The 23,758-nt window shown below is 42.8% G+C and overlaps 1 protein-coding gene across 1 annotated transcript; it reads left to right on the top strand.

The window, feature by feature from the left end:
• Positions 1 to 1,419: 1,419 nt before the first annotated feature.
• On the top strand, positions 1,420 to 23,758 carry TWSG1 (twisted gastrulation BMP signaling modulator 1). Its single transcript, XM_057368911.1, has 5 exons — positions 1,420 to 1,567; positions 3,510 to 3,675; positions 10,061 to 10,160; positions 13,733 to 13,999; positions 21,321 to 23,758. The coding sequence occupies exons 2-5, from the start codon at positions 3,553 to 3,555 to the stop codon at positions 21,500 to 21,502; spliced, it is 672 nt and encodes a 223-aa protein (XP_057224894.1). The 5' UTR covers positions 1,420 to 1,567; positions 3,510 to 3,552; the 3' UTR covers positions 21,503 to 23,758.

Below are 23,758 nucleotides of genomic sequence, written 5' to 3' on the forward strand. Positions count from 1 at the left end.
CTCGGAATTGAAAATATGTTGAGAAAAAAGCAAATTTCTTCTGAAAGTTAAATATTCTTCTGAAGGCAGCTGTAAAATTTTTGAATGCTACAGAAATCTGTATTACCTTCTTGAAAAGACCAGGAAAAATGGATAAAGCTGCAAGGTGTTAACGACTAGTAAGTGGGTACACGTTACTTAAAGTAGTAAAATGTAACAGACATGACTGGAAGTGGCAGAAGTATGAGAGACAGCAGTCATTAAGAGGCTAGCAGAAAGAACAGAAAAGATAAACTGGRTTGCAGAAGTCTTGGCTGTCTTAGAAAAGTGTGTGACAAAAATACTTGGGACGCAGGAATCGAAAAATATTTTGGCAGTACCATATCTTATAAGGAGATCTGAAGACATATTTTCTTAGCATTAGCCTTTGTCGTCTTCACAAAGAGAGACGATTTCCCAGTGCCGGGGTCTGTGGACAGTTCTTTCAATTGCAACTTGTTACTGAAGGAAGTTTTGTTGCTCCAAATGTTTCAGTCCCATAGATAATGATTTCTTGCTTCTCTGATTTAAATCCAGGGTTTGTTCCGGTCTTCTTCCCACCGAGTTTACTCAGAGGGATGATAGCTCGTGTTGTTTAAGGAYATCGTGCTGTGGATTTCCTTCAACAGAGTGGCGGGAGCTGGGAAAAGGGATGAGACGAAATACAGTAATAACTCTCTCTACTAGTTGCGGCGATGGCCCTACTTTCCCTCTCCAGGCTCTAGCTGTCTCCTAGGAAGCCCCAGAGCTACTCTTGAGTTTCTGTATCCTCCTGTGTTTTTCTTCTAGGGATCAAACTTGTTACCATGGTCCCTTGGAGCCTGGCACGTAGGAGGATAAAGCCGCCCCCCAGCCGTGTTTTAGAGGTCTAGGGAGAGGCTGTCCGGAAGCCCAGGGTCCTTCCCATGGCAGGCGGCCCCTGCCCTCCCTCGGGCACCTGCACCTTCTCAGCCTTCGGGGAAGTTCATCGCTGGCGCTTCCCCCGGTTCCCTTGGTCTCGTCTCCCGCCCTGCCCGCAGCCATCGGGGGAGGCGCTGCCCCGGGCGCCCTCCGCTCCCCGCAGCGCCACTCGGCGCGACCCCCGCGTCTCCTCCGCTCGCCCCGGCTTCCCCGGGCTGCCTTTGCCGCCCGCAGGACCCCGCAGTTGCTCCCTGCTCGCACTCGGGCTGCGGGGGGCTGTTCCCCCGTTCTCCCCTGAACAAGCCCCTCCCGAGGCAGCCGTCCGGCCGTGTCCCCAGTCCCGTCCCGCTAGGCACGGTCCGGCGGCAGCTCCCATCCACCGGCCCCTGCCTCCGCCTCCTTCGCCCGTCTCCTCCCGCCCGGCTCCGCGCAGCCGCCGCCCGCCGGGGCGGAGGGTCCCGGGGGGAGGGTCCCGGCGCCTGACGGTGCCCCGAGGCGGGGCGATGATGCGAAGCCGCCGCCTCCGCGCTGCCTGCGGCCGAGGGGGGAGCAGTGGGACGAGGCGCGGGGTTGCTGCCGCCGCCGTCGCCGCCTCCAGAGCAGCGAGAGCCGCCTGCGGAGCGCGGGGTGCCCGGCCCGGGGCCGCCCGGTGAGCGCCGCCGGGGGAGGGGGCGAGGGGCGCGCAGGGACGGAGCCGGTGGCCGGGGAGGAGGAGGTGGAGAAGGCGGCGGAGCCGTGGCTGCTTCTTTGTGGCAGGAAAGTTTCGGTGCGGCCGCCCCGCTGCCTGCGTGCCTGCCGGAGGAGGAGGAGGAGACCCGCTCTCCGTGCGGGGCCCCGCCTGCCCCGGCCACTTCGGCAGGGGGGTCGTTCCCCCCCGTGTCCCTCCCTGTCACCGGGTCCCGGCCCCTGGCAGTGCCATCTTTGGGGCCCGGGCCTCTCGGGAGCCGCGGCGGGGACGGGGAGCCGAGCGCGGGTCGATCTTTCGGAAGGGTTTTGGGGGTGTTTTGCTGCCCGGGTGCGATCCCGGCGGAGCGGAGAGCGATGCTGAGCCGGTGCYGCCGGGGTGGCTGCGGGAGAGGAGCGGCGGCGGGTGGAGGTCCTGCTCCGCGGGGGCGCCACGCCGGATAAAATGTGGGAAAGCAGCGGTCGGTGAATCGGAACTGGAGCGGCGGGGGAGGCCGGGGAAGGGGCACCCGGAGCCCGGAGCGCATCCGAGGGGTGCGTGTGGAAGCGGCATCGCTCCGGCCCCGCTCCTCGGGGCGCTTTGTGTAACGCAGCCCCGGCCCGTGCCCGGCGGGAGCACGCCCGGATCGCTCCCCTCGCCAGGCAGCGTGCTCGCCTCGGCTCCCGCGCTGGGATGCGGCACCCGCCGGGGCYGTGCTGCTGGAAGGAAGCGTTCCTGGCTCCGGATAGCAGCGAGGGAAAGCGGTGACCCCCAGCTGAGGGAAAAGATCCCGTGTTCTCCGTGCGTGCAGGGGTCTCCCCAGCCCTGCYGGGTACACATGGCGGTGTGCCCAGCACAGCGAGATTCAGAGGCATTTAATAACCATTGTATAAAAACGACTAATCGGTCGCAGACTTTCAGTGTCCAGATCGTGCCTTCTTTACGTATTYTCCACTTTTTTGCTCATTGAGGATGTTGGGTTTTGTAGTTCGTAAAACAGAAAAACATCTTTAGATACCAAAAGAAAGCAATCCAGTGCTCCATTAGCATTCTTTCACTCTTAGGAGAACAATACAGGCTCACTGTATGCTTGCCCAAACATGGGCTGCCTTTTATTATATATTGGTACAGTGCCTGGTGCAATAGGTCCTCTTTTTGGCCCCGTTCATATGCAGAGCACAAGTAAAAACTCAGGGGGACACTGCTAATCGTGATATATTTGTCACAAATACCACCTGCCAGCAGGCTGGGTTTTCACAAAGGGAGAAAGGTGGAATGCTTTGAACAAACTCGGTTCCTCTGAAGTAGCAGATGCTCGTTGTCTCTTGCTGACCTCAGACACTTGCTTGACTCTTGAAAGTTACGTTGTTCAAAGTGTCTGGTCCTTTTTTTTTGTAATGTTGGTGTCCATTTTGTTTTTAAAGTTTACAACTTTGTGATTGAGTTGGAAGCCAGTGTGGCATCTGAGGGTTGGTGTGAAAACAACTGCATTAAAGATGACAGGGGCAATTTACCTTGTAAAAGGTTGCTATATGGCCTTGGTCCTACAGACCTGTGTGTACCTGAGCCTGAGGAGATCCTACACAAAACTCATCCCTCTACTTTGGCATTTGCAAAATTAGATCTTCTTTAGTGGGTTTTCTCATCCCAGGTGGTTTTTTATCATCRCTGCTTATGGAATATCATGTCTGATAGTGCAAACTTGAGATTGCTCGCCTCAAGTTTATTGCAGTTTTAATCCAAAAGTGCAATAGCAGGAAGCTTTGTATAAACAAGTTAGCTGAAGGAGAAGGGGCTGAGTTTGTTGTTAAGTACCCCAATTTGATCTTTTTTAAAAAATATTCATATTTATTGAAGGAATTGCAAGGCGGGAATAGAATGGAATTTGTGTTCCAATAGTTTTTTCAGTGGCTGGTTTTTATTTCAGTGCTGGTTGAAGAACTTGTGAAAATTGCTCRCCTTCAGGAAACATGAGGTCACAGTACATCACAGCACCTACAGTCACGGTCCTTCTGTTCCTGCTGTGGATCCCCTCATCAATGGGCTGCAATAAGGCACTCTGTGCCAGCGACGTCAGTAAATGCCTGATACAGGTATGAGCCGTGTGTCCTTTATCTGCTTTTGAGTGTTCAAGTAACAGTTCTGAAGCTGYGTCTAGAAAAGATCCAGGGATACAAATAACTGGTATTTTATGTTAAGTAGTATCTCTTTAAAGAGGTGGGTTTGGTCTGCTGCCCATATAAATGCAGATAAACAACCATTTTGTAGACAGAGAATACCAAGTGCATGTTTCTATGGGCATGTTTCTTTTTTTTGTTTTTATAATTGAAACTTTTTCAAGCCAAGGATYGTGTCTGTCTGGAATGTTTCTCTTAGCTTGCAAATGAGTTCCTTAAATCTCAAGCAGAGGATCAGGAGTCAATGCCTGATGTTCTCCATAACATCAAGTTTGTACAGTGAATTAAAAGATGCCTAAAAAACAAACCAAACCAAATACTTATGAGCTGAACTGGTAGGAAATGGATGTTAAATTCAGATGCTGCTTTTGACTCACTGCATGTCTGTGCAGTGAAAGAAACAGAGTGAGACCAGGTAGTTCTTCTTAGAGCAAGAGTTAAGGTAGTTTTTCTTAGAGCAAGAGTTAAGAGGTGTGGTGTGCAACAGAACAAAAGGGCCTTTTCTAGCAAAATGGCAAGCAGTTCTGGTAGCTACCAAGTATTTTTTGACTAATGGTACGTGGAGCATTCTTCTTGATTCCAGACAGGAAAAAAAGGAGGTTTCATGTGGTCGGCTGCAGCCTCTTTAAAAGCAGTTGTTTCCTACTGTCTCTTTGTAGATTGGAAATGMAGTAACAGAGAGTACAAATGTCATATGGCAATAATGTGTGAGTGTGCTGACTGTAAATGCATGGTCACAGCCTGAAAAGAGATGSAGAAGTGGCCTCAAGCATTTCCATATTTATTTCATTTCATTGACTTCAGTTTAAAATTTGTCTGGGTTACAAATAAAAATACTTGCCAGATTCACAGATCCGTKCTGTGGAACAAAGACTGACTGCAGGCTGAACCATCTTCTTTCTGGCTTCTACACTGCCATTGCTTTAAAAGTAAAAAAAAGAAATTGCTGCTGCTTCCAGCCCCACCACAGTCTGTGGAGTTGTTAAATACAGGAGACTTCTGATTTTAAATACAGAATGAGGCTTCTGATTTTTACCTTTTCAAACAGTGGTCCAATGGTTTAGCTGGCATGTTGGACACTGTGCACTGTGACAAAATGATGCATGTATAAGCTCCTTCTCTTGCATTTTTTTAAAATCAGATGTAAGGTAGAAACATGCTAAGTAAGAAGTAACATGCTAATTGTGGCATTGGATGTACATGGCACTTAAATAGTAAATCAGTGSTACAGATTTGTTGATTCAGGGGAAAGCTGTTGGTCCAGGTGCTGGATTTTGGCTCTGGAAGCTATTGGTCTGCTGCTTGTTTTTCTGTAAGCAAAGGAGAGGACGAGGAAGATGTGCCTCSTTTTCTGGTGCCACATGGATGGAGTCCACCATCCATGAAAGAACAGACAAGTCAATCTTGAGAGAGCAAGCATTTAAACTTTATTTTTATGAGCTAATGTGAATAGAGCACAGCCCAGAAGAGGTGGAGTTAATGCCACTGGAGTTCTTACTAAGCTGGCAGCAAATGGCTGAGGTTCAGCAGTGCATGGAAATGGCACATACAACTGCACTTTCTTTGGATTATGTTGACGTTCTGTAGCAACACAGCCCTGTGCATGCAGAGACACCGGTGAACTGYTTTACTTGGTGTAGGTGTGTTCTCTCTTACTTTGTACAAGTGATGTGGAATCCCTTTTTAAAGCATCTCCCTAAAATCAAAATCATATGCAATTCTCAGAGACCCTAAAGTAGCCCAGGCTGTGTGAGTTGTGTGCCGTTTCCAGRGAATTGCACTGTTCATTTTTACTGTCTGGCTGCTGTCTTCCTGCACACAGGCCTGACTTACCAGTCAGTATTCATTCTTTATAGAAGAACAGATCAGGTCAGACTAGTCTGATTGTGGATATAGAGTATCCTAAAGCCCTGACTTAAAGCAATTGTCATCTTTCCTCTTGKCCTTTTTGTTTGTTTTAAAACCTCRRTGCTGTTGTGGCAGAAGTGCTGCACTGGTATATGAAGTGCATGTTATTTCCCAGATAGATATGCAAGTAGATTATATCTATGTACTTTTTCCCCCCTCTAAACTCCACTGGAGAAATCTGAATTTAACAATAAAATGCCATCTTGATGCAGGTTGCTTGACTAKCGCATGACATTTTTCCCTCACCGACTTTTATCCCTGTTCAAGTTTGGCAAAATCCATGTCTTGAAACCAAGATAATGTCACTCAGAGACAACTGAGGGAGCAAACAGATTGTGAGTGTTTGTCATCTGCATCTGTGTGCGAGGCTGCCTGTCCTGCAGACAGAGAGACAGAGACCCACTCCCTCTAAAAGCATACAGTTAACATAAATATTTTTGCCAGCATGGCTGGAAGTCAGTACAGTCATTAYTACCACTCCTTAAGAGCTGCTCTGCTTAAGGGTGGTCCCCACACAAATATTTATTTTGTTAGATCCACAACAGTGCATGAGATCAACAACTTGCATGGATTCAGCTTTCGCTTTGCATCCTGGSCTCTGGCTTCATTGGTGCTCCTCTTTTTTTCCATAAGCAAAGGCCTGTAAGAAAATAGCTTTAGGCATCTCTCTGCGTAAGCTCAGCCTCTGTGAAGAAACTTTGTGGCTTCCTGTAGTTGTTGAGGGAGCTGGGGGTAAAAATTGAGAGTGTAGGGGGTGAATCCACAAAATTAGTTCCCTTGAAGGCTCTGGCCAGAGCTCCTTCCCATGTCCCGGGGAGTGGAGCGTTGGAGTTGGTGAGTGCCCGCTGCCGTGCTCTCCAGGACGCGTGTGTCGCAGTGTTTATTGCAGCACATCTGTTGTGCACTGGGATGCGTGGGTTGCCCTGGTGTTTCCATGTGTGCAGAAGATGAAAGGGCCAGTTGTGCTCACTGGGTGGAGGGGAGGTGTATATTTGTGTCCTTGMAATGTGGAGGAAATCCTTGAAGGCAGAAACCTCCAGGATGAGACGTTCCCACAATTGTTCATAGCAAATGGGTTTCAGGCGAGTCCCAGGTTGGCTCTTGTGGTGCAGAGCTCCCTGCAGGAGTCAGCCTGGGATGGAATGTCCGTGTTGGGCTGGAGGCTGGGCTTTGCTCTCATCTGCAGCAGTGCTTTAAACTGCTGCTCTGTGTACGAAACAAATGGTCTTATAATTCAGGCGTGGGTTTATAATCCTTAAAAAGAGGGGTTGTTTTGTGAGGAAAAAAGGGTTTTCTCTCCCAAACTCTACAAACCTGCAGCCACCTCAGCTGGTGCGGTACCATTCCAATTAAAATCTCTTTTCATCTSTCTTCTTCGCCTCCTATTAATCTTGTGTGCAAACTTGTCAGCCTGAAAGGATTTCCAAGACTTTTTAGCCCTGTGGTATGAAATAAATGCCACTCCTTAACTTCAGGGCTTCARCATCTAAAAATTGCTTTCAGTGTGCATGTTGTAGCTGCAGTACGTAACCCAGTTGGGTTAACAAAACAGTTCTGGTTGGTTTGCTTCCAGATTTTGTGTTATTATACTGTTCTAAGGGAAAAAAAGCTTGCTTTCTTTCACTCCCTCTTCCATTTTGCAGAGAATGTTTCCAGTGCCCTCAGGTCCTGCTTCTCCCTGCACCAAGAAAATACTTTCTGGAATTTCAAGAAAGCTGTGGCAAAAATGCAGATGTTAAATATCCTCTAAAAATTTTCGTTTGCTCGCTGGAGCAAGAGTATCTTTATTGTACAAACATACTTCCTACTTAATACTATATTTTTAAACTGTGAGGCKTATTTCTTGCCTAGCAAAATAGGTTCTTCCATGCACCTTCAGTAGTTCAGCTTGGGAAGTTGCCAAGTTGAYTTATGAGTAATATTTTCTTCCACTGAAGCCTCACCACCCCCAGCTATCAACAAGGAACRTTCCTTATTCTGCCTCGCTTCACCCACGTCCCATGTAAGCATTCTTTTAAAAAGATGTGTCCTGTACCAGTATCCAGTGTGGATGAGTCAGGCMGGAGGACTCAAAACTGGTTAAGGAATCCATGGATGTGCAAACAGATCTATGGAAAAGTTGTTGCCCTGAAGTGGCCGAAGACTAATTAATTARTCTGTTCTTTCTTGCTTCCTCTCCCTCCAAATTTAAAATAAAGAAATAATARTAMAAAAAMMCCAACCAAACCCCTTAAAAATTACATTGCTCATAAGTCCTTCTGATAAAAACAAACTTCTTACAATACTGTTGCGTGTAATGATGCTGTCCCCAAGTCAGTCCTTACACACGCAGATGATAAGCAGAATTTTTTGTTAACATATTGCAAGTGCAGAATTTAAGGTTACATCTAATTCTTTGAGGATATTCTTCCATAAAACTGAAACAACTTGAGTTTAGTGAATTTTCTAGCTTTTATTAATGCCTTACTTTTAATGGTTTAGTGAGAATTGCTTCCTCCCACATTTTGGCCTGTTGCTGTCTTTCTAAAGTAAAAGTTGTTTGCCTGGTTTTACGGTTGAAGAATAAATTGGATTTTTTAATGCTAACATGTATTATTATTATTCTCTGGCCAGACTAACAGTACTTGTGGTTATTTTTAAAAGTTGTTTTATTCAGGCTTTTTATTCTAAAGGCTGACAAAATCTGTTTATCAAATGGTAAGATAAATATTTTAGAAATCATCATTCATTCACATAAGTCATCTTTCTAAGTTTGCGGTGTCTCCTCTTGTGGAAAAATGTATATATTTTGTTAATCAGCCTGGTTTTCATCTTTAACTTGGAAACAGCACAGTTTATGTGGAAACAGTGATAGGTGCYATTCATAAATTTTGAGGATGAAAAGGTAATAAATCTTGATAATTTTCCACTCTGTAAGTAAAAATTCAATACTTACCAGGGCTGCATATTGCAGAAATGCGTGTGGAGCAGGGGTTCACTCTCAGTCAGTCATTGGGATAAATAAGTCACAATCAACTGTGAGCTCACTTTGCAGGATACGTTGGTGTCTGCCTGACACAGCTGAGGTGGAGCCATGGGTGGTGACTCCAGGATAGGAGAATTTCMAACCAAACCACCTTCCTGCCCTTCTCTCATGTCCATGCACGTCTTCTGCACTGTGCTCCTCCCTCTGCCTCTGGAGAAGAGGATCAAGGAGTGGGGCTGGGCCTGGCCTGGTGTGTAACAGGGATTTGCCAATGGCCCTTCCAGTAAAGCCAGGGGTGGAAGGATGCCGTGGTCAGTGTTTCCAGTAACGGGATTTTGTTTTCTCCCCAGTTGTGTGTAATGTGATAGTTACACCAACGTCATCAAAACCAAGTTCTTAGACAGGACAACCAGAGGGACTTCTTGTCTGTGTTTTGCACTATGATGTAATTCAAGGCTGTGAATTATTGTCTTGTAGCCACARTCTTTTGGCCAAACCGGAACTGCTAATATGGATTTGAGCTAGAGGGAAGGAGACCACCTAGTTTTTACATATTCTTCATCCATGCATGCTTTGAGGTCCCTAAGTGTGTATCTCCAGCAGGACTGTTGAACCAATTCCTTTGGGTTTAGGTAGTATCAAGAGAAAGATTTATCTTTTTGCTTCCAAGCCTTTTCCATCTTTTTAGATTGCTAATGGTTAAAGAAAACTATGTATGTGTGTCATTTCACTTTCCGGAGGCTCTAGAATTCTTATAGGTGTATCCCAAGGTGTCAGTGTGGAGGAAGGAAGCATAGGGTTGTTGTAATGGCAAAATGAATCATCTGGACCTGGGTGGGGGAAAAATCTGGTCACTAATGTTGCAAACGGAGAGCAATGTGTAACAAGCGTTTGGAGATGTAGAAAATCCTGTGGTCAGACTACTGAACTGGGTAAGTTTCTCTTAGAATCCAGGGATAGGTGTGACATCGTGCATGTCTTGAGTAGGCACATGTGGCTTATAGTAGCTTTCTTTTTTAGCTAAATTATAATGTACGCTCACTATTTATATATAAAGAAACATCCTTCTTTGAATTTCCTGTTGTGATGAGAAAAACATTCAAAGAACTTGTACATTTAGGCATGCATGCACAGAAATGCACACACATTTCCCATGAATAGGATTTTTTGTCTTTTAAAAGCTGACTTCAGATTTGTCTTCAGAATGTCAACTTTAGGGCAAAATAAAAAGGCCAACTTGCAAAAGATCCTTTTGTAAACTCAGATCGGTTCYTTGGCTGGAGCCATTTCACCGTTTACTCACTGTATTAGTGTACTAAGCTTTTTTAATGCCCTAATTTGAGTTGTGGCTTGAGAAAAAAATGCTCTGCTGTGTAGTTATTTTRCATCTGGGATTGCTGCAGTGTAATGAGTGTCTGTTGGTTCCAGGAGCTGTGTCAGTGCCGCCCTGGGGAAGGGAACTGTTCCTGCTGTAAGGAGTGTATGCTCTGCCTGGGCACACTTTGGGATGAGTGCTGTGACTGTGTTGGTAAGTTTGCATYTTTGGGGGATTTTCTGCTTTTTTTATTTTGCTCTCTCCTGCCACATGCTGAGCTCACAATCTTAAAATAGAGGTAAAACACTGGGACAGAATCTGTGCTTTAARCATCTTACAGCTCATTGTGTGGGTACAGAATAAATTACTGTGGAGACCCAAACATCCATCTGAAGGCTGTGTCTGCTCTGTGGAGCTGGGGGTGGCAGTAGTCCGGGTATTGCTTGTTAAATGTCATAGCTGACTATAAATTTTGTCTCTTGAACACAAAACTCCTTTTTGAATTGTTGTCTTAAGGATACTCCACAGCACCTGCTTCCTGGGTTGGATGCTGTGTGAAGGTTTCTACCTGTAAAGGGTGCATTGATGGGTACAGTGCTGGGACACCTTCAGGATTGAGTTGGGATTGCTAGAAAATATGATGTCCTAGTGTTTTCACTTTTATTTGCAGAAAGAACTCTTTGTGAAGGTAAAAAAGAAGCAGACAAGGTCTTACCTAGGACTAGATGAGTCTTAACAAGAACATTGCTACTATCAGGTGATGTTCAGAGTGCCCAGATCTTTGCATGTGAATGCTGTCCTTGCTTAAGGAGGTTGCATTCTAGCTCTGTCTCTTGTTTTAAATGAGCTTCATCCTCTTGTGGTTGTTATAAGTCTTCCCGTGCTGCAATCCAAAAATTCCATGAAAGAGATGCATCTTGAGTGTTGTACCTGCTCTCAGCTTTTCTAGGTCGGTTTTCAGAGAAAGGTGATTCATGAAGGTGATTAGTGTCAAAATGCCCATTTTCAGTGCGGGTTATTTCCCCAGTTTAGAACCATTATCCGCTGTAGAAAGCAAGGTATGAGTGTGCTGATGTCTAGGGAGAGGAAGAACCTACGTCTTGGTATTGTGAAGTCCACACAGGAACTGCTTTTTATAAATCTACAGGTGACTGTAGATCCCTGTTCAATCCCTGTTCTGCTGCTCTTTCCMATAGTGTTTTCCAGGAGAGGAGTTAACAAGGTTTTGGGTTCAGATTCCCAGTACTAAGTAAACTAAAACATCTCCTGATGATCCTTTGGCTGCCTCGGGCCTTTTTGAATTCTATGGCATGGTCCTATTCTTCTTCTCGTCAGTGTAGGATCATCCTTGCTGCAGCCTTATTCAAATGAGGAAGCAGGAATGTATGCCATACCTGACTTCCTACAGACAGTTCTTTGCTGATACTTGAGCTGATATTTCAGTTTCTTTRTAAGCTGATCATGTCCATTGTAAAAGCAGATAAATTGTTGTGTCTTTCAGATCATGTCTGCCCTGAGGTCAGGAATTACCTGCTACTCTCCACCACTAACTGTGCTGGTGATTACTTGATGTTTTGTGTGGATGTTCTCCCTTCTCTTACAGGGAGAAACATTCTGGAGGAGGGAGAAYAGCAACAAGTCCCTTTTCCCCTTTGAGTTAGGCTCTTCTAGTCCCTTGTATAAAGGCTTGTCTGCTTCCATCATTTCGATAGCCCATTTTTGCATTTTCTCATCCATTCCAAAGCAGTAGTGTAGACACATTTGATCCTTACAGGTTGCTCATGAGTTAAACTTTTTTATTTTCACTATAACCAAAGCTGCTATTTTATATTTGTTATATAAAAATATTATTATAATGCAAGTGCTTTTAAAAACAGTAAGAGTGAAGGATTTTTGTTGATGAGCATTTACCCATTAAACTATGAGCAGTGGTTTTTTGGTTCCATCTTAAGGTAATACTCTCATACTGTATTGATATGCACACAAACTTGTACACTTTCTGTAGGATTTTGATAATCTTTATGGGTTTTTTCCTCCTGCGTGTCCTTCATATCAGTGACATTTATTTTCTGAATCCAGCCTAGAAGAAGTCTGATCTGACAGATCTAGAAAGTCCCACTGTTGTCTGTTTCCTAGCATTAATACAATGACATCAACTAAAGCATACATCCCTCAATGTACCTGTACAAAACTCTTATCTGGTTTGATAACTTTCTAATTGATTTTCATGTGGGTATCTATTATTACAATTTTGTGGCTAATACAGTGCTTATTAAAGTATGGTTAATATTAGTGCTTACTGAAAGGTGATAAGGCAGGAATATAAATCTTTTATTAAAGCAGTAAGGCCAGGAAGGTCTGTGAAGAACAAACCTAGTTCACAGGAGCAGAAAAACAATCATTTACAGTAGSAAGTTTGAATTAAGTGGAATTACTATTTAGTGTGACCTGATGTTGTTTGGAAAAGAGGCTTATTTTTTTCCTACTTTGTATTTGGCTCGCCCTTTTACAGGAGCAGACTGTCTTGGAGTGTTCCTATTACCAAATGCTGGTAATGCTAACCACTTAYTTTAGATTTGCTAGGCCTCATGCTAATTATCATGGACAAACTTCCCTCTRCTTTGTTCATTATGGAAATCCATTTACTTAGGTTGAGAAGATTATGGGTTTGTATAAGGCTCTAGTTAACACAATTATTTCTGAATCTGGAGTCCTAGTGGATCTACAGGGCAGGAGATACTTCTGTGGTTGTGTGAGGCAGGTAGACTTTGAACATTCATGTCCCATATTGCTTTTATTCTTCAAGAATTTGTGTGCTKTGCAGCTAAAACTGTGTCTGTGAAACTACCCAAAATTATAACCAGATGTACATGAGGAAAATGGTGACTTCTGAAAGTGTTTTATGGCTYCTGAGTTTAAAATACCTGTGAAGATACAAAGTTTCTTTTTAAATCTTGGTTGTTTCCATGCTTGATTAAGTTGAGATACCCTTCAGTTTCATTGCTCTTAATAAATGTTAGTGTTTAAGTGGTTAATGAAAAACTGGCAAGGGCATTGCATGTCACATAAACATTTTGTAGAAACTGGTGAAGTGAAAAAAGATTACAAGGTTTCAAAAAAGCTACTGCAGAAGACTTTGAAAAATGAGAAAGAGGTAACCTRGAAATGAGTTGTGATCCCTCCAGCTAAGTAGCAAAATTAGGTTCATCTTGGCTGTCTCTACACAGTGAAGTGATTCAGACTCATGCTCCCTCCTGATAGCGATCTTTGCATCTCTGGCAGACGACTAAAAAGATCCAGTGCACTGCTGCAGCAGATGAGATGGAATACTTGAATTGTGATCAAAAGTTTCACCTACCTCAGGCTTGTCAAGATACTCCCTTCATTCAGTCTTAGCCTTGAATTCCAGGTTTATGCTACCATCAATTATACTGTGCTTTGTCTCTTCTCCCAGGGAAAACAAAGCWTCCACTGAACCTCCATTTTCTAAGCTGAAATGCTAACACTAAAAGGGAAGCAAAGTGCTGTGTAAATGAGGCTTCTTTTCACAAGTCACAGGTGTGTTTTGTGGAAGTCTGAGCAATCTGAAACCTGCAGTTATGCTCGTCCAGCTGTTTTTGATAGCACTTCTGCTACTGGGCTAAGAGTGGGATAGATATGAAGGAGTTCTGTTTTGTTCTGTTCCGAAAAAAAAGAGGCAATTTTAATTCTCTAAATATTCTGGCCTGTTTCAAGAAGAAGAGCTTAGGGAGTTCTGTGTAATTTTCTGTTTCATTCCTCTGCAGGTATGTGCAATCCTCGCAATTACAGTGACACACCTCCAACATCCAAGAGCACTGTCGAGGAGTTGCATGAACCAATTCCTTCCCTTTTCCGGGCACTGACAGAAGGGGATACTCAGCTGAACTGGAATATYGTTTCCTTCCCTGTGGCAGAAGAACTATCACACCACGAGAACCTCGTCTCCTTTTTAGAAACAGTGAACCAGCCACAGCATCAGAACGTCTCTGTTCCAAACAACAATGTCCACACACCTTACTCTAGTGACAAAGGTAATGAGTGTAGTGTCTAAATCCCTAGCATTTCCTCTTGTCTCTTCCAGGAGCCTTCTCGGTGCATATCCTATGCTTCTCTGTGCTTACTTCTTCTTTTCCCATAAGAATGTGTGAAAGGTTCAGCCTAATTTTGAGCCTGACGTAACAGAAGGAGTGAGGCAAAGGTGTTGAGGAACGTGGAAGATGGTGTTAAAATGACTGATGATCTTAGGAGACATTGAACCACGTGAGTTTATCTCTATAATTATTCCTGTGGCATGAAGCAGTTTGTTCATGTTATTTCATGTGCACTGGCATGGTGTGTTCTCTGACCTAGAAACAGTTACCTGTAGCTTGGGAGACGGGACAGACCAGAAATTGAATCCAAATCATGTATCAATGCAGAGGTRGGTGACTGAAACATGGCTTAAGAGGTCTAAGAAAGCCACATGCCGTAAGCACCTATATCTGGAACAGTTGTTTATTTCTTTCATCTGAGCTGGCATAACTTGAAATCTTTCAAAGGATGTTTYGTATGAAATCCAGGATTAATAGTAAATCTAAGCAAGATTAGAAAGATGGATGAAGAAATGGTATGTGACAGACTGTCCTCAAAATAAGCAGCTTGGTGGTAGGGGTTCAACTTACAGATTCATTCCTTACTTTATATGAAGTTTTTTATATTCTTCAGTTTACAGACTTCAYAATATTGAGGGCTGTGGTTGAGTCAGGGGAAAAGGAGAAATTTGAGGTAGWGTCGACAGTGGCGTAAGAAAAATACTCTCTTTTTCTTCGTTTCCATACTAAACCTGAAACACTTCCCTGCAAATCATTACATCASACTTTAAAGAATCTCATAAAGAGTTCATAGTGAAATTGCTGCTTAATAGGGGAAAAAGAGCATCTGATTTGTTTTATTAGTGCAATTAATGCTTTGCTTCCTTCCCAACAYGGACTTTAAATATTTGTAACCCCATATGTTTCTGTTGTGATGGCCCTTTTATCTTATCAATAAAAGACAYTCTAATTGATGGACATGCTGCTTTTCCATACCAGGATGAACCATTGACCTAGTTGTGTTTCTGAGTAGGACTGCTGTTGATTAAATGSAACCATGATGGTAACTTTTCTAATTTCCTTTGGCTAAGGCACACTAGAAAAATAAATTAATTCCAGAGCTAGGAAACCAGATGGTCAGAAAGCATCTCATTCATATGTCTTTGATGTTATTAAAACACTTGCTTGCTGTTATGAGAATTATGTACAAAGCCATGTAAAATAGAAAGCCACARAAAGCCCTGTGTGCAAAGACTACAGTACTTAGAGTTATAAATTAAACTGAGGGGGAAAAAATTATGTTTTGTACAGTCTTGAATGTATCCCACTGTAGGTACTGCAACCCAGATGGCTGTTCTCTGACAGTCCTTCACYACCGTACCAACAGGATGGGCTAATGATAGTTTTGGATTAAACTTGGAATTTGAATTGCATCTCCAGGATGTGGAGCAGTTTTGAGTTCAACAAAGCAGACAAATACAAAACACTGAATTTTTTTCTTAGTCAAAAGTCTCCTTCATTTCATTTACTAGGAACGTATTTGAGATTAGGTTGAGAGAGCTCTTGCTGGAATGATGACAGTCCAAAAACAACAGTTATATTTGGAAATAGTTACCAAATGCCACTGGCTTTCAGGCCTCAGCAGACACTTAAAACAGAAATAAATGTCAGAGCTGTTCTTGTAATCATTGGCTAYGCTTTCTCCATCTTAATGACCAGTGAAGAACTGGAAAAGATAGAAAATTAATTTCCATACCCTATACTTAAAATATCTAAATATGTAAGCCTGGTAAAGAGTCTATTTTCTTGGTCACAATGTAGATAACTTCACAAAAGGTTTATTAAATTTTGCTTTTAAAAATATTGATGATTTGCACATTGAGCACAGAGGAAGTGGAAAAAAAATTAGGAGCTGGCCTTGGTGAGTTGGTGTTTATTCTGGTGGAAGCAGGACAACTGGGGAATTGTGTTGGATGTTATGTGAGCCATGAGGTAGCATTGTTTTTAATACTATTTTGTTGAGTTCATTGGGGAAGCAGTAATCAAAAGGTGGAGTAGCGGGTCAGGAGCTGAAAAGCCTCATGAGCATGGGCACAGAGAGGGAGCCAAGGGAGTCCCTGAAGCCTGATGGCTTCTGCCCATGCAAAGTGCAGTCACACAATCARGTCACTGGTTTCACAAGCTGGTAAGTGTTAGAAGAGCCACTGAAAAAGGCRGGGGAAGTMTGTGAATGYGTATGTGTGTGCTCAGTGGCAATARACACAAACAGCCTCCAGTGGGAGAAACAGACCATGTCTTTACCCTTTCCTTCTCCCCAGAAATGCTGCTAGGCTTAAGGGCAGGTCTTGCAAATGGAGATGTCCTTAAGGTGACTTGCTAAGCAGTTGTCTTCAGGGCTGTGACAATCAGGGATTTGAAAGAATATTCCTGTCAGCAAGAACACAGATGCCTTATGTTTTCTTTACAGTGCTGTGCCTCCTCCATTTTGTGGTTCTTCTGTGGCTTCTTGCATGCTTCCCTCCAACATGGTGTGCTGGCAGCAGCCGATGGCATGGCCTGTAAAGGGAGAGGGGCTAATGAGAGGTGGATTTTGTCGGGGTACAGTGGTGTCTGTGCTGTCTTCTGGAATACATTCCAAAATTTGGAAAGGCTCTGCTTACAAATACCCCATGTCACGTAGTGTAATGCAGCTCTGATTTTAGTTTTACTGCGCGTTCTTGCAGGGATYGCTGTTAAGCTGGGCCAGGGTGCCAGACTTGCTTGATGCAGTTCTGGGTGAGTGCCAGGAAAAGCAGCACCAGCCATGGGAACCATGAGCTTTGTGCTTGAGTGGCGTGGAGCCACCAGCCCCGGGAGGGCGGCTGTGGATCCGGGAGAAGGTGGGGTGTGATGGGATATAAAGCATTCCTTTCTCACCCCAGCCTGCTCTGAACCCAGCTGCCAGACCTTGAACTTCCCCGTTATTTTCCTAATGAGTGTCTTCCCTTTCCTCCTGTGAATTGACTTGTAATGTTTTAGCTGCCAAAGTTATGCATGCRCTGCTGGAGCTGCTGTAGTTCTTTGTATCAGTTGTTTCTGGCACTTGAGCCTCATCTTCAGAGAGGATTACGATGTTTATTAATTTAGAGCTACATTTGTACTTCATTCTCTTTGCTTTACTTTTAGCTGATACCCTCAGAGCTCTGAACTGTGAGTTTAGATGTTTAAATAAGCTTAGCTGTTTCAGATGATGACAGGATGCTGGCAAGAGGGAGAGGGGAACTAGATAATTATTTGGCAGCTGATAAAACAAAAACTGTTGTAGTTAAGGTTTTCTGACTTAGACTGCTTGGTGACACAAGGGATGGTGTCTGCTCTGCAGTTCTGCTCCCCTCTAGTGCAACAGGGAGAGGAGAGYTAGAAATCTAGTGAAGAGACATCTGTCTCTGTAGGTAGTCTAAGAAGAGTTCTTTTTAAATAATTTTATTTTTATAAATTTTGATGGACATAAAATTGACTTGTCCAAAAGCAGTAGATTGTCTCAATTGATTGTTCATATTCAGTTGCAGGTTAATCTCCTTGTTCTCACTTTCCCCTCTTCCTGCTACTGCACTTGATGTCTTTTTTTTAAGTGGAAGATGTCCCTGCCAAGAGAAGAGGGGGAAGTGTAGATGATATTTAAGGTTCCTTCCAACCAGGCCATTCTGTGATAAGATAGTATGACTGCTGGATGGATAGTTACTTTTTTAAAGAACTTCCAGCGCTACCAATAAGCTGGCCAGCAGACAGCTGAAGTTACATAACGTTTAACTTCAAAGGCTACATACAGCAAATTATCTTTAACTGGGAAGGTACTTTGAGTTGCTAAATTCCTCTATATTACACCAATACAGACAGTTTTATGGCAAAGCCTGGTAGTTTTTTCTGTTTATTTTTAATTTAGACCTTGGTTGTTGTTTATCCTATGCAACCCTCACTGGGAGAAAATGTGAGAAACTAATATTCCGGAAAAAGTTTGCTGCTGCATCCTTCTCCCTCCCTGCACCTGCAGTCTGTGGTCCTTAGTGTGTGAAAATTGGCAAAATGCAAATGAGAAAGCTGTTACTGCACTGGGTAATRTTGTTTTTATCTACACTGAGGGATCCAAGTGATGACTCTAATTAGGTTTGTGAAACAGTTTAAATWCTCTCCCAGATCCCAGCTAAGCCTGTAGGTATGTATTTTTTCTGCTGTGTAACGCTCTATAGCCTATGGAGYAGGATTTTACAGAATCATTAGRGTTGGAAGAGACCTTCAAGATCTTCGAGTTCAACCCATGCCCTAGCACYTCAATTAAACYAGATTTAGTGCTTGAGRAGAAGAACTCTCTTGTTTTCAGGAATTCAGCCTCTACATAACCACAAAGGCACTGCAAGGAGGGGACTAGGAGTGCCCTGTGACAAAGTGCRCCTTGGCCAATCTGACTTGTTCAGACCTGGCAAGTCTGACAGTGAGCAAGACTTCAGAAGCAGTTTGGTAGGATATATGTGAGCATGTCCTCCAGCTGCTTACAAGAGCTACTTGGAACAAGATGGATCTACTGCTGGCTCTGGTCTGCCACATACGGTCTGCTCTCTCCCCTTCGCAGCATTTTTGTACTTGAGAACCTAGTCCTCTTGACTTGTGTGCAGGTGGAAACAAACTTCCTTCTCCACTCTCCAGTCAGTCAAGAGTAATGTTCTTGGTTGTTGCTACCATAATAAGGTTGAGTTCTGGCTTTGGTCCTGGGAGAGGGGTTCAGGAGACCAGTCTCCGCAGTCTCACAGGAGCTGACTGATGTTACCTAGGTTTGCCAGAGTTATAGGCCGGGTGCTGCTGCTCCTCTGGCCCCCTTTAAACTGAGAAATGTCTCTCAGCTCAGTGTCATTGATCTTTACATCCTAGAAATCACAGGCTCTCCTTTCCTACAAAGTTTACTTCAAGTTTCTGCAGGCATTAGCTGATGAATTGGGAGCTTCACYGGAGCTTCTGAAGCAGTACTAACACTGATGAGGTTGTCAGAGATTAGTKTAATATGAAGGTGAGCACAGATGTCTCCTTACACAGAAAGGACTGGACATTCTCTGGTGTGAAGACAGCCTGTAAGTGCTGGGAGCAGCTAGCACACCTCAGAGTGTGTACAGCTTTCCTGACAAGCTTCCCTGAGTACCTGGGCTTTCCTTTGTGTGTTGCAAGTTGTAGTGTATCGATCAACAGAGAGCAGTGAGTACTTCTAGCAATGCTTCGGATGGTTGCTTCTTTTAAGGAGCTGTTTCACTCCAGTCTGGAGATAGCTATGAATCATTTTGCCTTCTCAGGCTTATTGAGAGACTAAGTCAGTCAGGTGGAGATGGCATCCCCAAAGGTGATTTTGCAGGAAGAATACGCTCTAGTTTAGTCAGGATTGCCTGTTTCAGAGGCTCTGTGTCTCCAGCTGACACCCTCTAAGAATACGTATGGAATTTAAGGTCAAAATTAATGTAGTAACACTTCAGTAGAAAACTACTAAAAAGGTCTCAAAGGGTGAATAGAGATTAAGCAAAAGGATATAAAGACTATGAGTAAGGTGCAACAGAGGCTTCTATAAGGTTCTTGTGCTTGAACTCCAGCACTGAYTTGGATGACTGATGGGACATAAGAAATGCTGCCTGGAGGCTTGCTTCTACTTTCTCATYCCTACCCTTCCACTGAAAACTTCCTGTGAAGAGTGAAGGCAACAGATACCTGGGAAGTATCTGGACCTTCTGGGAATGGGTGGTGTGTGCTCCTTCTTGGGACCATGGCAATCTGAGCTTTTTGTCACTGGTGACGAAATATTGCCAAGTCCTTGTGCATTCCCCATAAAAGCTGGAGCTTCTGTCTGGACTCTGGATGTCTTCTTGCCTTTGAGGCTGTGATGGCTGCATCTCTCTACCTCTTTTCAGCTTTGTCTGAGCACTTGAGGCATGTCCCTATCACTGTTTGCACATGGTACTGTAGCATACACTTCAGTTCTTTYCTGCTCCTCTCTGTGAATCAAATGTCATTACTGAAGCTGGAGATATGTTGGTTGTTTTCAGGGAGAGGTTCTGTTCTCTGAGAACTCTATTCCTCTGGTTGCTGTGCCACAGGATTATTATAAGGGCTTATAGAAATAGAAGTGCCCAAGAATGGGACAGGACCTTCTTGCAGCTGTTTTGATAGCAGCAAAATAGTTTGACAGTGGTCARAATTGGTCACCAAAAAAACCCAAACMAAACCCACTGTCTTTATTTACCATTTAAGTTTCGATTACTTCTTTCTAATCTACGTTTCAGTGTGGATCAGTGGGTTTCTCCTAGGTACACCATGAGTAGTAATAGGCTGGAAAGCCCTTTGACATCTCCTGCTCCCAAGTTGGTCTAATATGCGTGAGACATTCATGTTTGCAGACAGGGGCCAGCTGTGCTTTCCCCAAAGTGTGCCAAGTTATGCTCTGGGTAAATGTTATGTGATCACAGTCCTTTGGAGGATGGACAAAGTTTTATGGTATAATCACCTGGTCAGTACAGAAGAAAGATGGTGGAATCTGTCAGTTTGGAGAATTAGAAGTGGACTGAGGGGAGATGGTTTTATTTTATAGTTGTGGTGAATGACTTTTGATATTGCAACACCAAACTTCAATGGCATTTCAAGTAATTAAAAGGTTGTTAGAAGCATGAAGTCAACACACAGGCAGAAGGGGGTTGTTAACATTAGAAGTAAAGCTGATGGTGTTGCTAAAAAAAAAAGAAGAAAAAATGTGCAATGTCATGCTCATGGAAACAGGATTCTCTAGGTCTGTGATTTAATCTGGTTGAAGATTATTGTGGAGTTTGGGAKGGGAGAAAGAAACATTTACATCCAAATAAGCAGGTTTTAATGGTTTTCTAAAATAACTTCTCTAAAGCTGAAGTTTTTTGTGGTAGCRTATTACCTTCAGAGGACACATTCCTGGTTGTAATTGTGGCTCATCACTACACTTTAGAGGGTATCTCTCATAACTGTGGGACAAAACTCAGAAACATTCTTGCCTGTGAATATAAGAAGCAAATTAATCCAGAAGGAGATCAGACAACAAGCWGAAGTTGTAGCTGCTGAAAATTTGAAGTTGATAGATTTTGCCTTGACTTTCTGCCTTGCCTCTGCTTTTACTGTCATCTTTTTCCTTATGCTTCATAGTCCTGTTGGTTTGCAATCATACTTCTAAAGCTGTGCATTTAATTATTTTTTAACTAAATTTTAAATGTATTTTAAGACCTTTTAAATTTTTCCCCTCTTGGTTTAGAACACATGTGTACTGTGGTGTATTTTGATGACTGCATGTCAATACATCAGTGCAAGATCTCCTGCGAGTCCATGGGAGCTTCCAAATACCGATGGTTTCACAATGCCTGCTGTGAGTGTATTGGGCCAGAATGCATCGACTACGGCAGTAAAACTGTCAAGTGTATGAACTGCATGTTCTGAAGCAGGAAAATTGTAATGTAACAATACTGAGGCCAAAGTAATCTCTCTTCATTAAAGAGACAGGGATTGCAAATACTGCGTTTTGGTGAAGTGCCTGCTGGTTGCAATTAAATGTATCTGGTTGAAAAAAGGATGTATAAAATCTGAAAACTTTTTTTTTTTTTTAAATTCATGTAAGCAAGGCTAACTAGTAGATGTTTGAACACTATGTTTTAAACTTATTTTTGTTTATTTCTGCTCAAATGGTACAGTCATGCTCATCATTGCTGTTCTGATTGTCTTCCTTTGATTTTAAAGTATTAACTATACTGGTATTCAGAATATAGTAYTCTATCTTGTAGTTTAGAGTAGGGAAACTTTTAGAATGTGGTAATGAGATTTCCATTATCTAAATTCAACAAATAAATAAATGGCTGCTAGGTTGGAGGGAGGGTAGAKGTTGTTTAGGGGCTGGGGTTTTGGGATTTGTTTTCTGGTTTTGTTTTTTAATTTTATTACCTTCCAGTTTTTGATGTTAGCTTTTTGTTGTGAAAATGGTGTTTGGAGAAAAATAGAAATTCAWGCTTTCTCTTCAAGTTCAAAGCATGGGCTGTCATGGATAAAATCCTAACTTCTTAGAAGGGCTGCCCAACAAAACACTATGTATAGGACACTTTTCTTCCAAGTTTCATTTGCCCTGCCCTCGTAAGTTTGTTGGGGTCTATGATGCATAATTTATGTGTTAAACAAAATAATCWTTTCAGTCTTCTCTTAAAACCAAAACAAGCGTAGTTGCATCTCCCACTTTTTGCACTCTTCTCTAGGGTTGTTACTCCCTGAACGTTCAGTCCAGTAAAGAGCTATGGTGGATTTAATGACTAAAGGAATAAAGAATCAAATGAACAAGCAAGTGGTACAGGTCTACCAGCTGAGCAGCTGGCAGCAAGCATGTTCCCATTTAKTAATTTCCTATGAATATTTATTCCAAAACATTATTATTATTGATTTCTTCCCCCCCCCAAGATTCTTTTCAATGAAGAAGGAAATATGTGTCTGCAGAGTTAAAATGTTCCGAGTTTAGAACATTGTCCATTTTTTAAATTAAGAGTTTTTATATGTTGACAGTTACATAGCAGTTACTATGACCCATTTAAGGGCTCCACTGATAATGGTACTAAGTACAAGAATAAAGTGTGTGAGTAGTTAATGATCAGCTTTTGGTATTTATAATAATGTGGGTTTTAACTCCTTCAGTTTTTTTAATGCATATATGCGTATGCAAACACAAAAAGGAATTTGACTATTCATTTTTCTCTCATTAACCTCAGTCTAGAGGAATTAAACTGTTTTCTAATTACACCTGTCTATCTGTACCATGTACAAATGAAAGCAGTCATTTTACATTTACTTTGTTGAAAAATTTGCCTGAATGTTTTTTAAATTTTCTTCTCAAGATACAGTTCTTTCAGTAAGATGGAACAATAATAATTATGATAATAATAAAAAAATCTACTCTTGTTAAATAATGTTACATTTTTCAATGTCTTTTTCAACTATAAAGATATACTTGAAAGATGAATGTTTATTGTTTTGAACTAGTGGATAATAGAATGTCTTCATACTTCAAACTTGCAATTAAGTCATACAAGACCATAGACAATAAYAGAAAAACTTAGCTTATCATGGAGAAGTTGTTCTTCAATATATTTTACAATTAATGTTATATTTTCTTCTGCTAGAATTTCTTAAAATGAATGGAGAGGAAGAATTTGTTAGGSTAGCTGTGACAGTAGCTGGAGGGTGATATATTTTTTCCTTACCAAGACAGGAGACATGTAGCAATCAAGCAAGCAGGAGGTCATTAGCATGTTTCAGATTTTTGCAGTCTTAAATCATTGGAAATATGAGGGTAACTCAGAATCTTCCTGGGGAGAAACAGGATGTTTCTGGTCAGGCACCTGCTGCATCTGTGATACCGTCTCCATTTACATCCTCAGAATTTCACTGTGAGGTCAAATCAAGGGGAGCGGGAGGGATGGGGGGAGTGGCCTAACAGGTGTCCAGGAAATGCTGTGGGGAATGGCATAAAAATGTAAACACAGATGTCTGTAGTGGCCTGAGAGAAGGTAGTGCACACCTTCTGGGGCTTGCCTTACTTTTTGTAATTCCTGATGCTGTCTAGAGTTTGCTGAAATTGTTGTGTGTACACAAATGTCATGCAGCAACACCCARTGTATTTTATGACAATGAGTGTTTTAAGAGGTATTTTAATAAAAA

This window comes from Malurus melanocephalus, unplaced genomic scaffold, assembly GCF_030028575.1.
Source record: "Malurus melanocephalus ecotype Western Australia unplaced genomic scaffold, MMel_1.1 scaffold_99, whole genome shotgun sequence".
Lineage (NCBI taxonomy): Eukaryota > Metazoa > Chordata > Aves > Passeriformes > Maluridae > Malurus > Malurus melanocephalus.